This window comes from Pollicipes pollicipes, unplaced genomic scaffold (genome assembly GCF_011947565.3).
Source record: "Pollicipes pollicipes isolate AB1234 unplaced genomic scaffold, Ppol_2.1 Scaffold_7261;HRSCAF=8764_pilon_pilon_pilon, whole genome shotgun sequence".
Taxonomy (NCBI): Eukaryota; Metazoa; Arthropoda; class Thecostraca; order Pollicipedomorpha; family Pollicipedidae; genus Pollicipes; species Pollicipes pollicipes.
The window spans coordinates 14,126,007-14,143,186 of NW_023597054.1; the positions used below are offsets into that span (position 1 = coordinate 14,126,007).

At 57.8% G+C, this 17,180-nt stretch overlaps 1 protein-coding gene across 1 annotated transcript in view; it reads left to right on the plus strand.

Moving 5' to 3' along the window:
* The first annotated feature begins 5,815 nt into the window (after window positions 1-5,815).
* LOC119111074 (uncharacterized) overlaps window positions 5,816-17,180 on the plus strand; it is a 39,206-nt gene continuing 27,841 nt past the window's right edge. Inside the window, exons 1-2 of the mRNA XM_037234900.1 lie at window positions 5,816-6,037; window positions 10,638-10,987. Coding sequence (XP_037090795.1) covers window positions 5,816-6,037; window positions 10,638-10,987 — 572 coding nt within the window. The remainder of the gene's footprint in view (window positions 6,038-10,637; window positions 10,988-17,180) is intronic.

Sequence of the window (17,180 nt, forward strand, 5' to 3'; positions counted from 1 at the left end):
ATGTCTTTCAGGAGCTATCTATGGTGAAGAAAAATATTAGAATGAGTCAGCAACCCCTCCCCATCCCGGCTGTGCCTGTGCACCAAACAGGATACGACATTCGAAACCCTGCGATTTGGAGACCCGTGAATGCTAGCAACGTTGATGTAACGTTGGGTCACATGATGACGAGAACGTTGGTACTAGTCACTGTCATTTCGTCATTACTGAGTGTGATGGCAACTGGGTAAGGTTTTTATTCAGGGCATTAATTTGTTTATCAAATGTCTTTCTGAAATGAACTCCTACGGATGGGGACGAGCATTGTAGCCAGGCGCGAGCTCCTTTGCGGAGAGGTGGCGCTCAGTGGCCACCGCGGCTTTCGACCTATCTTCAAGAGCTTCGTCATGGTAGCTTCGAAGCCAGCCGAGGCCGCGTCTGTGTTGAGTTCCGAAGAGGTCGACATGATGGCCAACAGGCTCAACTGCCACTTCGCTGCCGTAGACGCCCGCATCGCAGCCAGCCTGCGGAGCGCGGTGAACGCTGGCACCGAGAACCCAGGACCGCCCACCGTCTGCGTCGCTGCCTTCCTGTTCTGACCTGCGGCGCTACTAGAGCTGCCGCGATGTGTTCAGCGTATGAGTACATCGCAGGCAGTGGGCCTGGATGAGGTCCCACTCCAGGCTGTGAAGGAATGTTTCGTCAGTCGTCGGTGCTCATCCTTTAAAAGTCGTCAATTTATCTCTCGTGACCAAACTTTTTCTAGATAGCTGGAAGACGCCATGAGCTGTACCGGGTCCGAAGTCAGGTGATCCGGCTGTATCGCCCAACAAAAGGCCCATATCTCTACTCAGTGTGTGCATTCTAAGATCTTAGAAAAGGCAGCTGCACACAGCTCACATGATGTCTGAATGCGACAGCGCTATTGCATCTGTCCCAGTATGCCTGTAGGCTGCGCCATTCAACCGAAGATGCCGTGGTCGCCGCAGCCGAACGCCTGCTCGCCAAAACGTGCGACGGTCTGGTATCGTCGGTAACGACGATCGATTTTTCAAAGATATTCGATGGCATTGACCACGGTGTCACCCTTATCGAGCTGTCTTAGTAAAGCGCTATCGGTGTTGGATGGTTCAGGAGTTATTTGAGTGGTTGAGGGTAGGTGGCGCATGAAGGACGCCTCACTCTACCCATGTCATGTGATGTGCCTCAGGGCTGGAGCACCGGTCCAACTTTGTTCATTTTGTTTACCAATGGATACATGACTCATGGCTGCCTCATCTCCTACGCTGACGACACCATGTACGTGGACTGCACGCCACCTGACGGACCGGGTCTCGCCGATCTCAAAACCAGGCTGGAATTTACTATGCGTGATCTTCAGAACTGGTGCAGTGCCCATTCTCTCGAAATGAACGGATCAAAAACTGTCTTTATGCTCGTTGATTCAAAACGAAGTTTATAGTCAGCTGACTTTCAGTTTAAAGTAAACGGTTCGACTTTGCATGCCTCAAGTAGCATCGAAATTATCGGCGTCATAGTTGATTCCGGTCTGTATTGGGTGCCCATATCTCGAGCGTCGTGAAAAAATGCAATGGTATTCTCTTCAGACCTTCTCAAAATTATCATCCAGGTGCACGTGTTCCCTCACATCACATACTGTCTGCGCATGTGAGGTGGGGCGACCAGGAATCAGCTACACAAAATTTAAAAAAGACAAGTTAGCTTTGCCGCAAGGAGTAAATCCCGGTTGTAAAACGCACCATCATAGAACTCCGACTTTAATTTCCGTGCATGACCGAGGATTGAGGTCATGGTGGCGCACCACGAAGTGATTCAAGTGTTAAGGGCGTTAAAGGAGGCAGGTGCGCCTCACGAGGTCCGCGCGCTTTTTGTCCCATGCGCCTCTGTTTCAACAAGTGAAACGCGCGCCTTGGATAGGGGTAGTCTGCACCTGTGCAGACACCGAGTGCCGTCACACAGAGGGCTTTTTTGCATCGAGCCGCAGCTGCCTGGAAGCCGCCTGTCACCGTACGTCTGTGATGCCACCACGCTGAGCGCGTTTGAGACCGTCATACACGATGTGATGTTAACCACTGACGACTGATCTGATCCGGCCCGCAGTGCATTGATAGGTCTGTTTGGGCTCTTTGTCCATTGCATTGCTCGTATCATTCACTTGCATACCTTATGTGTGTGCCTTCTTATACTACACCTGCATGCAACTTAAAAAATGACCTTGACCTGAGACCGTAACAGCCAACATGTGGATGGTTTTCAATAAGCTAATATTGATACTGAGTAAAACCCCAACAAGATAAGATTTCTTCGATATTTCAATTAATTGTGAAGACGACACCGCGGTTATTTCCGGCGGGATTTACCCAGTTACTAATGATCTTAAACTCTGGCGTCGTGATCTTAAACTTTTTTGGTGTCGTGACGTCACCAAAAGCGTGAAGTCACGACACCTCACACCTGAACACATAGCACGGTCAGATAGTGTCGGATGGCCAGGGGAATGAGCTTCTGAATGACATGGGTCTTCCGACAGGAACTGTATACCGGAGCTGATATGTGAATACAAACCGACTCCTGAAGCTTCTTTCGCTTTTTTAGACACTTATTTCCACTTGCCATGCACGCGTTGCGTCCACGTATCACGCAATGTCGTCTGATCGTGACTCATTGCTCCCTGTTGGTGACCTCTGAAAGTTATGATTGTCAATAATTGGACAAACTGATTCGAGAATAACCAAAATTTCGTAGCAGCACGCGGTGTCCCTTGAAAAACGTAACTTCACTTAAAAAACTGCAATATTTTTTGGTAACTTCAAAAAGTTATAGGTTTTGTTCGTGCATAGGGCACCACAGCCCCCAGGTAAAAATAAGGCAGCCTTTATCTCTATGGTTTTTGAACGAAAATTCGTCCGTCCCGGTGGCTCAGTTGGTTAGAGCGCCTGCCTCCCGATTCACCCACCCGTGGCGGGGTGGGCTCGGGTCGCTTTAGGCGCTCGCTATTTGCCCTTGACAGGTATGGCCTGCGGCTGGTAGCAGCGGTCGCGCTAAAGGTCAGTTGACGTCAGAGGGCAGGACGGACCGTGCCGAGCAATGCGGCACGTTAAGCTCTCGCCACTAAATTCTGCCGTTGCCTGGAATTGCGCGATCGGATGGTAGGGGTCAGGGCTCACACAACAAGCACTGCTTAGCGTGAGCGCTGATCCCATAAATCCATCCATTCAAAGGGTTCCGATCGAATTTTAAGAATAAAAAAAAACTTATTTTCGTCACTGCATCGCGACGCATTGTTTTCATCACAAGTGGTCCGTCAGGTGCGAAATGAGCAGCTGTTCTTGACGCTCGTTCCTATCACGTTTTGGTCCAGCGTCAGTGACCTGCGCTGATTGTAAGCGCCCGCAGCTTTTCGAATGACACGCTTATAAACTACAATTTTGGTACACCTGTTTTAGAAACATTTGTTCGAGGTGCTGAATATTGGTGATCCTATTTGAACTTGTGACGGCCACAATGTTCCATGCGAACCTTCGTTAATGAGCGCAGTGCTACCCTGACAAAGACTGCCTGATCTGGAAGAATATCGAGTGGTTCGTGGCTTTGACTTTCCGCTTGGCTCCCCGAAAAAATCATACGAGAAAAATGCATCAGGTAAAACGCCGTACATCATACAACCAATGCGCCATTTTTCTGGCACCTTGTGTTTTCAGTGTTGCAAATGGTATGTGTATGCATCCGGAGCCAGTGCCGGCTTCCGTGTGTCATTGTGATTGTAGGCATTAGAGCCATTCGGGAGCCGACTGCGTGATTCGCGCTCTTCTGCACACAATGTATTGTTTGGAGTTGTCACTGCTAATATTGATACGAATACCTATGCGTGATATCAATAGCTGCAATGACAAGAAGGATGCTTACTGCAAAAAAAGATGCAGAAGTAAGCATCCTACTTGACACACTCTCAGCCCCACAAAAGTAAGCGATTGACCTTCAATTGTAAACCCTCAAATTTCTACTTAAGTTGGAAAAATCGTTATTGGTGCATTTCTTCCGAACTGAACGTCTTGTTTTGCCATAGGAATGTACGAAACTTTAGCAACGTCCTACAATTGCCCAAAAGTGCTGAGCTCTTATGAACATTTAAAATGCTACTTACTTTCAGTGGCATTCATGCGTCGCATGACATATTACGGAGGAGTGACGAAGCATTCGTTCCGTTTCATTGTGATTTGTTTCCAACGAGTGCAGCTTGCTTTTTCAAGTCAACCGCGTCAACCGAGCCCGCAACATTGCAAATTCCAGGTTGCAAGGACTTCCGCAGTCGATCGAAGGGAGACATGTTGACGAGTCAATCCTTCGCCACCGTCCCGAAGTGCAGCAAGCGTCTCTGGACCACGAGCCGTTGACACGCCGCCTCGATTCGGCCCTAGTACAGATGCTGCGCTGTAATCGCCCACTCCATTCCCGAGCGTGTTTTGGCGGGAAGGATAAGCCTGCGACCTCGGCGTAGCTTGACCGATTGATGTCAGTACTGTGCGTAGGATGAGTGCAAACAGAGGAAAAGTTCCGTGTAACCGTGCTCATTTTGACAGGAAGATAAGAGCAGGTGTATTGCACGCCTAATCTTTACCTGTTTACGCATTGGTTGTTGGGATTGGCTTGTAGAAAGCGATGAACCAACTAAAATGTGCAGTCACTCCAGTGCCTACCAGATGTGCAGCCGTGTCAACGATGCTTTGGTGGGGCTGTTCTTGAAAACTGTCTCCTCCTGCAGAGCACACTGCTCCGTCACATCTCGCTGCGACCGCAGGCAGATCACAATGTGGAGCGCATGATAATTTATATGAAAGCTTAACGCCGAACCCGTGCAGGAGTTATTTAATACGCAGCGGCCAGCTGCATCAAATGGAGCCGGGCAGTTACAACTTAACGGCGCAGATTATCCAGATGGAAACGGCAATTAATAATAGATGTAACAATTAGATACATTTTAAATAAATATCTCAACGCGGCCCGGTCTCCACACCAAGCCTTTAAACATATGAATTAGGACTATTTTGGGATGACTCCGGGAAGCAATTCGGAATATTTACTCAATGTGTTGCCGAATTGTGGAACGTCCTACCACCGTTTCGGTGGATAATACGCATCGTTGCTTCATCTCTAGCGTTCGCTACTAACCACATTTAAGAAACATGTGATAGAAAATAAACCCGTGTAAATCATTTGCTGTCTTTCACGACACACAATTTTAAGACGAAGTACTGCCTGTCACCGTGTCTGTTTTCGCTGACTCGGCACCGTTGAACCGCATAGACCAAGCATCCAGATCTGCCTCCCTTCCGAATACCCTCATCGCAGGTCGACTGGGGCATTCAACCGTGCCCGGGGTGGCACATCCGACAGCCCGTCGCGCCCCGTGAGTCCGCGCGTGATACAAGCGCGCGGCGCCTGCCGCCGGCCGGCCGCCAGGGCGCGCTGACCACTGACATTCAAGACGCGGCGCGCTCGAGGCGACGGCGGCGCGCGCCGACGCCGTCTCACGGCGGCGGCAGGCCAGTGGCGATCGGCGCGCGGGGCTGGGTGGGCGCGCGCCTCGGTTCCGGTCCGCCAGGGCCACGTGAGCGGCCCCCTCACGGGTGGACACAGCGTAGACCTGTCGTGGCGGGGAGCGGACGTCCTGCGAGCGCCGGCGGCGGTAGGTGCGACTGTCAACGGCGGGGCTTAGAGCCGCCGTCGGAAGAGCGGGTCGACACAGAGACCTCGTGACATGTCGCCGCCGTTTAACATTTGCGACGAACCGAAGACGTGCCGCGGCGCGGGTGCGATGTCGGCCGTGGCGACGTCGCCCCATGCCGAGGCGGCGGACAGGAGCGGAGACGGCATCATGCCGCTCGAGCCGCGGCCGTTCCGGCCCTTCAAGACGTCCGAGGAGTACCTGTACGCCATGAAGGAGGACCTGGCGGAGTGGCTCAACATGCTGTACGTCCTGCGCATGACGGCGGAGAACTTCATGGAAGTGCTGGAGACAGGCGTCGTCCTCTGCGAAGTAAGTAGCGGTCGTATAAATCTCATAGTGCTGTTTCGTGGTGTAATTAACGCTCATCTGTGCCGCAGTGCGCTATACCCATGATGACAATTTAGTAACGCGCTGGGTTGGTTGATTTCGGTAAATTGGACTACTGCACCTATATCTCACTTGCGCTTCTTACTATTTGAAAAAACTGAGATATTAGAGAAAGAGAGAAGTGGAGAAATACAAATATATAAGGGTAAGGAGAAACTGAAGAAACGTTTTTTCGTTGTCAAAGTTGGAATCTTACTAAGATTTCACGCAAGTTACATGCCCATACCCACAGAACGCTATTTTGACATATTCAAGTACCGCCGACATCCACGACCGGAGCTGAGGTCTCAAAGCTGGACCTTTTCGTGGCGACGGGCGTAGCGGGGCTTGGGAAATGTAGCGAATAACAACCAAGCCCACGGCCGAATGCACATGACCGGCCCACGGACCGATCACCATAGCCACGCGACCGCGGCGTTATCGGTGTGACACGTCACGGATCGGTATGGGTCGTGACGCCCTGTGACGGCAGCCATACGCCGACGTGGTCACACGACTGGAGCCCCGCCCCGACCCCGCCTCTGCCGCCGGTCTCGACGCTGCCGCACGGTCGGCGACGCTGCAGAGCCGCATTGTCTCCGCCGAGCCAGCCGCTATCGGCCATCGGCAGGATTTCCCGAGACGGTCGTTTCGCTGTTCGTTATCGTCCTCGTGGCGCGTGGCGGCTCCATTGTTTGCGGCCCCCGGGTTACAACATTGTAAAAGGCCCGGCTGTGATAAATTGGGCCACAGTCGCGAAATTCGACGCGTTCCGTCTCAGTCCGCCACATGTGCTCGACGCAGTGTCGTCACCATGACGACGCCAGCGACGCCGCCTGCACGCCTGCCGATAGAACAGGTGTCGGCGCTCGCTGCCGCCATTTACGCCTCTGTGAATTCATTTGCGACAGTTTTTTTGTTTGTTGTGGTAGTTTGTCCTTGACATTGATCTCAGGATGGCGGCTAATGAATGCGCGAGAAATTGTGACTTTGGCTCAAGCGCCGTTCCTGCTGAAAGTTGTCGGCATTGCGAACTACGTGCTCCTTTCCGAAATGCTAAGTACAGCCTTAAATGCGTACAAAGCCCACTGTCTGTTTCGTGCTGATTGTGTTGGGATCAGGGTCCTACGAAGAAAAGCTTTTGGCAGAGACCATCCCAAAGGACTACCTCCAGATCAAGAGGCAAACTGGATGGCTCGTCAAATAGTACCGAAGGGTTTGAAGTGCGTGCAACGTCACGGCGCGGCATGACACGGGACGGCTACCTCAGCCAGTTGCCACTTGAACGTCACTGCTGAGTCACAACGGCATTGATTCGGATTGCGAATCGCACCCACATCTCTGGCGCACCGTGCAGTGGTCATGCGCTTCGCCGCCGTCGGACTGCAGGCGCCAGTGCCACAGAGCGGTCTCGGCAGATCCGGTCGATCGACGGGCACCGCTCGGGCCCACTCACGAACGACGACAATCCGAAACGGAACTGCGCCGAACGGGCGGCTCCAATCCTTTCCCGACAATGGACGCCTGCGGAGGAGGACTAAGATCACTGGCACGCACTGAGCCCCGCTATCACGGCCCACATGGAGCCGCGAGCCTCACGTCCGGTATCTTATCTTCGGGTCGCGCGTCACTTCCTTCAAAGCGGGCGGGAGGTTCACTGTTCAAGAGTTGTGGCGACGATGTGCGCTTTTTCCTCGCGCGGAATGCGTGCTCGACCGTCGTCTCCGCGACCATTGGAGCGGCGCCGTCTCGGGTATCAGTGCGCACTGGGGTGGCGGGTTCTCAACGTCGCACCGACAGGTGCCACGTGTCCCGCGCTGCGCCATACACCAGCGAAAAGGCTGTGTCGACTCCGCCGGCCGTGGTCTCCTTCTGACTCCCCGTGTTGCGTTACGTAGCTGCGAGCGATGTGGGCAGCCCTGTGCTGGATTTGCACCGTTTCCTGCGGCAATAACCCGGCATTGGAACAGTCGGCCTAACTGGCGGTAATGATGATGGCATATGGCGCTTCAGGCATTGTTGCGCAAATTGGACCCAGTTGTTCAATTTTTTTCTCTAAACGATGCGCGCTAGCCAGCTCTTAGTTGCTAGTGCGCATCCCTTCCGATTCGCACGTAGATACGAGTACATGCGTACGCGAGGAGGACGAGGATGTTGATACCGCCATGGGGCTAATATGAGCATGCTAGGGCATACGAATGCTATGTGATTCGTGAACATCTTTTGGGGCCTCCGCATGACCTTGTGTCAGCGAAACACAACATTTGTATCGGTCGGGAAATTGACTACTGATGCGACCAATGAGATCCAGTTTCGTCAACTGTTTCCTAAATGCTGATAAACGATTCAGTAGGTTATTCATGCGATTCCTTTAAAAGCTCGTTAATCTACATCAGAGATTTAGCACGGAACAGGTTCTGGATATGATTAATGGTGGTAAGTGGAGATGTATGCCACTTACCCTGTCCCAACGAACTCATTTGCTTCGAATGTTAAAAATGGATGGCACATTTTTATAACATAATTTTTGGTACACAGCTAGTAAAGTCTTATAGTGCCGATCTTGAGCTTGTGTCAGAACGGTTCACCTCCACGGCCGACGACATCCACCGCCGGTAACGAGTAGCCATAGCGAGTTGGACCACAGCATGCGGCTGGCGTCTGGCGAGTCTTGTCTTGCGCTCGCGACGAGCCTCACTGTTGCAGACAACGTCGGTCGCAGGTGCGCCGTTCAACCTACAGGCGGATCGACTCACTGGCTGTTAATGATCTGTGAATTACAATCAATCACGAACGAAAGCTGTTCGCCGCCGCTGCAAGCTATGAGATGCCCTCGGAAGCGCCCGTGTCGCGCGGGCAGCGGACACGATGAGAACGCTCAGGCGCTGCACGCTCGTCCGTCTAGATTACACAGCACGCCGAGCATGTCTGACTGCCTGGCTGCAGACCGCGGCTCACGCTTCCCAGCCGTGGGTGACGCAGGACGGAGCGGCCGGCGCCGCGAACGGCCGTGCCGTCCGCATTTTGTGGCGAACGGAAAAGTTACTGCTATCTTAAGAAACGTTCTCAAGATTGATGGTAGTTGAGATCGTTGTCATCCCGTCGCACCGCATTCCCTGACCAGGAACCCAGGGAGTGGCACCTTCAGGCCGTGCGTCACCCGGGATCGCTGTGTACCTGAAGATTTTTATCTGCGCCGACCGACGCAACTATACGTTGCATCGGAAAATTGTGAATGATGTTTCAACGCACGGTGTCGGAGTGCCGCTTCCACTCGACAAAGAGCGGGCGTAGCTGCATACCACGGCCCTGAGGGTACTTGCTGCAGGAATCTGAGCCGTCTCCGTAGATGGCCAGCCTTTGTCAGTGCCGGGTTTTGTTGTCAGCTCAGCACGCGCCCCTGCTTCTGCGACCGGTGCTACAGATCCGTTGCGTTGAGTTGTAACACTCGGCCAGCGGAACCAGACGTGTATCGCCGCACGAGCTCACCAGCACGACGCGACCCTGGAATCGGCTCTTGCGGCGTAATTAGTTTCCACTACGTTTTTCGAGTTGAAGGAACCCCGAAATTTTCCGTGGTGGCCGGAACTGGCGGCTTTGTAAATTAACTAGCTTTGCGCTGAGGTATGCACGTGCTCTTCGACCATGGATCTCACGGCGTCGAACGACAGCGGAATAACGCCTAGACTGAAACCGTCTGTTCACACTCCATTATGACGGAGTTGGCTGTATGCCATTTAGGTGGAGATTGGATCGGACTGAACAATAACACGCCAATGTCTACCACTCCTTAATATTTCCGGCGTAACTTCCACGAAGGGGTTGCATGTCCAGCCAGCCGAGTGCGGCACATGTCCGAAACGTTATGTTTTGCCGCAGGCTTATCTGATGGCCTGGCACGTTACTATGTCGCAGTGCACCATTCTGTGGTTCCAGAGCTGTCCGTTCACTGTCCGTCCTTTCCTCCAACTTACTGAGAGTCCACTGAATGCGTGCTGTTTGTCCACCCCGCTGTTCCGCGAGTTGTCCTGAGCCATTTCTCCCGCTGCCATCGTCCACACTGTTAAACGTTCACGCATGGATGGAGGTGTGGTAGCCGCAACACCGACTTCCACTAAAAAGGTCTAATTTTGACGTTCATTCATTGAAAGAACTCTATTTCGACATCGTTATCTCGCTGCTCTCGGCATCCTTAACTCGTGCGTGTATTAATGCTGACCGTAAAGCTACCTCCCCACGCATGCAGCCTATTCCTCCACTCACGTCATCTCCCACTCTAGCGGACAACTCGCTCGGCTTGCCCTTCTCTCCGCTGTTCATGTAATCTCGCAATGCGCTGACCTTACTGACTCTCTAAGCTGACTGCTCCCGCGTTTCTGTATTTGTCTAAGGCTCCATGTTGTTGCGCTCGCTCCCCGCTGTCCTCAGCGTGTGCGTATATGTGGATAATCGTCCCGGCCACCGACCGCCCTGCCGCGTTCTCCTCTCTCCCTCTCTCGTCTGCGCCCGGCTGCCCTGCTGACGGTGTTCTCCGCCGTTGCAGCATGCCAACAGTGTGCGCCTGTACGCCGACCAGTTCCAGTCGGGCCACCTGGCGCGCAGCGGTCGCCGCTTCTCCGTCGGCTTCCACGTGCCCAGCTGGGAGGTCAACTACAACCGACAGGCGCGCGCCGGCTCATTCTTTGCGCGCGACAACATCTCAAACTTCATCCGCTGGTGCAAAGAGCTGGGCGTGCTCGACTGCCTCATGTTCGAGACCGAGGACCTGGTGTCGCGCAAGAATGAGAAGCACGTGATTCTGTGCCTGCTGGAGATTGGTCGGCGCGGAGCCAAGTTCGGCATGGCAGCGCCCATGCTGGTGCAGTTCGAGCAGCAGATCGACCGGGAGATCGCGCGCGAGCAGGGCGGCGTCGCAGCGGGAGGAGAGGAGGGAGAGCTTGACGACGACGAGGAGGAGCCGACGATGGTGTACGGCCCCACCCAGCAGGTGGTCACAAATGATCTGAAGAGCCTCGACGAAATGGTGAGTACCGGCCGGCGGCCGCCGCCCGCCGCCGCCCGGCTGCCTGACGGTGGCCGGGGAGCGCTCGAAGCGAGCTGAACGTTATCGCTCCGTGCCTCCAATAACAGCACGTTTTCATATCGACCGGCTTATCCGACGCTCTTATGTACCCTGGGCCCTTCTCTCCCATGTTTGCGTATTTTCTTGTTCCTCTCGCGTCCGAGCTGAACAGCGAAAATTGGCACAGACTGCCCCCAAAATACTCCGACAAACGGGTCTCCCGCCGGATTTTGCCTACTTTCCTCTCAAAGTTAGGGGAGGGGAGGGAACTGGAGCCCAGTTTGGGAACTGGCGCCCCCCCCCCCCAAACTGGAAAATGAAATCACACTCCGCACGTGACATTTTCGTCGCGCCTCGCTGTGTGCCCCGCCTGCATCACGCCTGAGTTTGCTGTCGTGAGCGGCACGCCCACTTCGCTCGAAGATTGCTCAGTCGCGGCGCAGTGGTGGAGAGGCGCTCGAGATCGACTATCGCGGCGATCGTCGGCTCGCCGCCGCCAGGCACGTCTCTCCGGTCGAACAGTACCGGCGCAATTGAGCCAATCGTGACGCCGCTCTCGCTATCTCTGGGTAAACGCGCGCGCAAACAGAGCCGCCGAGTCCTGATTCTGCTGGGCAGACGTCACCGCTGTCGGTGCAGCTGTGTGCGGAGAGCACGGGGACATGCCGGTCGGCATGTTGCGGCGCGGGGGGGGGGGGGGGGGGCGCTGCGCGCGCCGCCGGGGTGTGTCCGCCGACAGGTCCTCAGCGTCACGGTGCCCGGTTTGCCCGGCGGCCGTCCGGCCGGACAGCGGCTCTGGTTTGCCCTCCAGCCTGATAGGCGGACTGGCATCCAGGCGGGTGCGAAATGAGAGATGTTAGACTGAGTGAGTCGCCTTATTATTCGGCCGTGGGCTGGAATGGGCTTGAATCTACCATACCTGTGTGAGCAAGCTCTTGTGCCGGGCTTGACTCTCCGCGTTCTTTCAGTGCTGCAGTGATGACACGTGATGTTTGATCGGGCGCGTGACTGGCCTCAACGAGCCAGCAGTCAGAAAACAGTTGATGCCTGTTCGAAGTGGGAGGCATATCAAGTGAACAAGTCGTAGCTTGTTGGCGCCAGTCTCAATATTTGATTACCCTTCCATCCGTTATTCAGTATTAACACAGTTTCTGCTTATTGGTACGGAAAGGTCACGCACATAACAGAGCACATTCGTGAAGGTCGTGGCTGTCTGTCGCAGTATAACAGCTCGAGCTGCCGACCCTTATGCTATCTGCAGCGTCGGACGGTCCCGTTAGCTGCGGCCCCGGCCGTCTATTGACTGAGCTGGGGGCCTCCGACCGGCCTCGACTCGGCCGGGCCCCCGCCGACCGGTTACCCCGCTAAGTCGGGACAAATTTGGCGGCGCGTCCCTGCAGACACCAGCGGCGTCGGTGCGCAGCGCCGGCGAAGTCGGCCCGTGCGTGGCGGGGAGGCGGCCGAGCGCGCCGCCAGCGCCCGGACCGGCTGTTCGCGGGCGGTACCGGCGGCGGCCGCAGCGCTGACCTGCTGCGGCGGGGGGTGAGCCGCCGGCGGCGCTCGCGGAGCGCAGCCTGGCCCCGGTCCGGGGAGGGGGGGGGGACCGGTTCTCGGCGGGAAGGTCGTCGTGGCGTGGTTGTCCCGACGTGCGGCGTCACAGTGGCAGTGTTGTTGGGCGCCGCGGCGGCGTCCGGCGCAGCTGTGGCCCGCCGGAGCGGCACAGCTGGCGCTGACCTGGCCGCTGAACTCGGTGGCGCACGTGCGCCCCACGCCCAATGTCACGGCGACGGCCGTGGTGTAAGTGGCGTACCTGCCTGTTCAATTGGTCTTGCACCTCATTATTGGTTTCCTAGTGAGGTGTTTAGGCTGCTGATTGAAGGCCACTGGTCCCAGTTATCTTGCTGTAACGGTGGCTTTCCGTGTTCATGTCAGACCGCTCCCCCCAGCCATCGCCCCAGCATCTCTTGCCCCAGTGTTCAGGCGGACTCTGCCACCATCCAGTCGCGGCTCACCGATCTTTGCAGGCGTTCGGTGGTCGTAACACCTTCCCCCATCTCTCACGCGATCGTGGCGTTTCGGAGCTCGCCCAACCGTGGCCAATTCGCGAACGATCGCACGTCACTCATCCAGCCCGAAGTGGTTTCCTGTCATCCCCGTGAGATGATTTGGAAGCGTTTCGAAGGTGATTTGTCTTTTTGCGCAACGACCGGGGATACAAAGCAATTTGGAACTTGTGCTGACCGCAGACCACCGTGGGCCATTTTCATTCTTTCCCAGACGGTTCGAATCCAGCCAATCAAGTTTCATAAGACAGCTTTGTTTCCACTATGTCTTGTGACCTAAAATCAGTTAAATGAATGGCCGTTTTTGAAATCACGCCGCCGGAGCCCCCCAGGGAATGTGTGTACTAAACCGCACTTGGGGATTTAAGTTACTCGGCTGTACAAGCTGTGGGACCCAGACAACCACAATAAGGTCACGTGCGGCCGACAGTAGTGGTTCAGTTCAGCGCATGACGTCTGTGCAGTGCGGAGCAGTGCGCCATTTTCCAACACTTTCTCCTCCGGCATCACGTCCGCGCCGTTGCCGCCAAAGTGCGTAATACTGCAGCCGTGATTGATGGCATGCGTGCAAAAATGGCTCACTTGGCTACTGAATACTTACAGCCGGACCGGTTCCGTTCTATGGAAGGCGCGCGTCCGCCGGCCTGATGAATGGCGGCGTGCAGAAATGACCCCTTCAATGTCAAGTCGCCTTTCATGCGCCGAACGTGCTGGCTGCACGGCTTGGCACTGCCGCGCCGTGGGACGTTCCAGCCGGCCGTGACGCGCTCGGTCAGGCCCGCCGAGCCGCCGGCTGCACGGCTTGGCACTGCCGTGCCGTGGGACGTTCCTGCCGGCCGTGACGCTTTCCGTCAGGCCCGCCGAGCCGCCGGCTGCACGGCTTGGCACTGCCGTACCGTGGGACGTTCCAGCCGGCCGTGACGCGCTCCGTCAGGCCCGCCGAGCGCGCTGGCTGCACGGCTTGGCACTGCCGTGCCGTGGGACGTTCCTGCCGGCCGTGACGCGCTCCGTCAGGCCCGCCGAGCCGCTGGCTGCACGGCTTGGCACTGCCGTGCCGTGGGACGTTCCTGCCGACCGTGACGCGCTCCGTCAGGCCCGCCGAGCCGCTGGCTGGTCGGCCGACGCTGAGATCGCCCGGTCGCCTGCCAAAGTCGACCACGGACGTGCACGGTTAGGACGGGTTCCGCGACCTGCGCTCGGCCTGCAGACGATAGGAGCTGGCTGGTGGTGGGGACAGCGGCGAGCCGGGGCTCACTGGGTGGTCCAGCCCGGCGGGCGGTCTCTGGCTGGATCGCCGCTGACGGGGCCAGCCCACGACTCGTCCCCTCCTCGATCCGTGTCGCGCGGCAGCCGGCCGTCCAACCTCGGACGCGTCGCTCCGTCTCGGCCGGCGTCGGCTGACCCGTCTCGCCGGTGTTGAGTCAGCACCCCCACAGCCGTCTGGCAATCAGACATCGCGGTCCAAGCGCGGGAACCGCCGCTGTCGCGAGTGCGGGAGGAGACGCGCGGGAGCGTCTACGTCGTGCGGAGAAAACCGGCTCAGAAGTCGCCCTCTGCACTGCACGAACTGCCCACTACGCTACTCGCGGGCGGGGCTAATAAACCGAATGACCCCACGCGCAGCACCGACGACGAGCCGGTCACGGAGGAACGCGCTGCTGGGTTCGCGTGTCTCAGTCTGACCCGGTGAGATGAGGCTTGAGAGATTAGTCACGAAGAGACCGTCGGCGGGTATCAAAGTCTCGTGCGTTGTGTGACGATCTCCCATCGCTGACTGATGAGGCCCTGGCCTCTGCGGCCGGTACCGTGATGCCGCCCCTTCAAGCCCCTCCCCCTCCTCCTTCTCTCCCTTCCCAACGAGTCGAGTGGGTCATGCCGGGCCACAATGGAGCGGTGAGCTGCGGTCGGGGCGGCGGCGCCAGTCCGGCGACCGGCGCCTCTCCGCGGCCCGGCCTGCTCAGCGTCCTGAGGTCACACCGCGCCGATCACAGCGCCTCCCGCAACTCGGCGCGCACGCGTGCTCCTCGCCGGTGCCGGTCGCGCGTGGTAGTCTCACTCCGCGGAGGCGCGTGTCTGAGGAGCCAGCCCGGTCGACCTCTGGACCCGACCTCTGGACGAGCCGGCCGACCGACCGGACCTGGCGCACGGGCGTCACCGCTCCGCCGGCCGCCAACAGCCGGTGACACTCCAGCGGTCGGCGCAGCCTTCAGCGGCCGACGCGGCCTTTGGCTGCTACCCGCCGCCGCTGCCGCCGCCGCCGCTCGCTGACATTGACCGCTCGGCTGCAGTCGTCCCGGCGCCGGCAGCCGCCTGCAGGGAAGGCCGCGCCGGGTCGGCCGGAGCGAGCGGTCTCACTTTCTACGGCGGTCGGTTCCGGTCCGCCCGCCCGTCGGCAGACGCCACAACGCGCTCCGCCCGGCGACCGGCCGTCATTGCAAGACGGCCGGTGTTTTTACCCGCTGTTTGTTGGCATTGTTGTGATTGTGCGTGCCTGCTGCCCGGTTTACGACTCCGGCCACCCGGTACCGGCGGCCCGGGGGCGGCAGTGTGGGTGGATGACGCACGCACTGTAGGCGCATAGGCGCGTCTATCACGCCGGCGTGGCACCGCCGCGCCCCGCCCGAACCCGTAACCGTCGGCCCCTCGCCTACCCACATATCGCTTCGCATCGGTCCCATTCGCTTTTTTCGTTGCAGCCGGCTGGGGCCACCGTTTGCCTTGGATTGCCGCCGATAACGTGCAGTGTAGACCGTGCTGGCCGGGCGCGTGACGCCGGTCGGCCGGGCTGACCCAGTTATGGTCACTTGCATGTCTTACCCGGCCGGCGTGCGGGCCCGTCCGTGGCCGCAAAAATTGACGCGTTTTCATAAAAAAGCGCAAGGTCTGTGAATGAATTTAGCTACGGCATTTCCTTTGGCTGCGAACGTGGTCCGCATACACTTCGTTTTTAGGGCGCGATCGTGATAAGTATCGGAAAATATGTGATATGGAATACAAAAGATGTGTTCATGGTGATGAGCGGCTGGTACGAGCTCTAATCCGTCAAGGCGCCCGCATTTTTCGGTAGCTAACCATCTGATGGAGTCCATTTGCGTCCATTTAACTGGTTCTAACCAATGACAACCCGATAAGTAGTGTTCAGGGCAGGACTTCAGACGAGTGCTGGTCGCTGACGACAGCGCCGATGTCGGCTCGGAACGCCCCTGTCATCCCCTCCGTGTCGCTGGGAGCTGCCACGGTGCGCGATCAGCCGTCTCCCACAATTCCCCGCCAGAATGCATGAGCCACCTGGCGGGTTGACCTGCGTCCCACCGCGGCGGAGCCCCCCGGCGGCGAGAGCGCCCTGCATTCGTTGAGCCTGCGCCGCCCGCTCGGCCGGGCCTGCCGCCGCCGCTGGCCGCCCCGCCGCCATCCAGCTATCCTTCGGCGGCGATTAGCGGCGAGGGCAGCCAGCGGCCGCTCGGCGGCCGGTATTGGCCGGGAGCGCGATCCTGACGCCGAATAGTGGGCGATCCCCGCACCGGCCAGCCATGCACGACGCCCGCTGCACGGCGTACCGCCGGCGGGCTCACCGGCGCGCAGGACGCGGCGCGCGCTCACTTTGGCGGCGTTCGGCGGCGCCGGCGGCGGAGCGGCGCGGCGCGGAGGTCGCGACGCGAGGCGCGGGTGCAGCGCGGCGCGGCCGCGGCCGGTTAGTGGCGCGGGGGCGCGGCAGCCGGACGCCGGGTCAGCGGCGGCGGCGATTTTCACCGCGCGCCACCCGGCAGACAGGTCGGCGGGGGCAGTGCCGCCGCGGGAGCGCTGACGGACAGAGGTGCCGCCGGCCGGCACGGGTGTGTGGTGCGCCGCGGCATGGAACAGCCGCCATGGGTCTGGCCTCGCTGGTGACGCTGGTGCTGGTGGTGGGGCCGTGGCGTGCGGCCGCGGGGGAAAGTCGCCCCCGCGCCGCCACCGTCGGCCC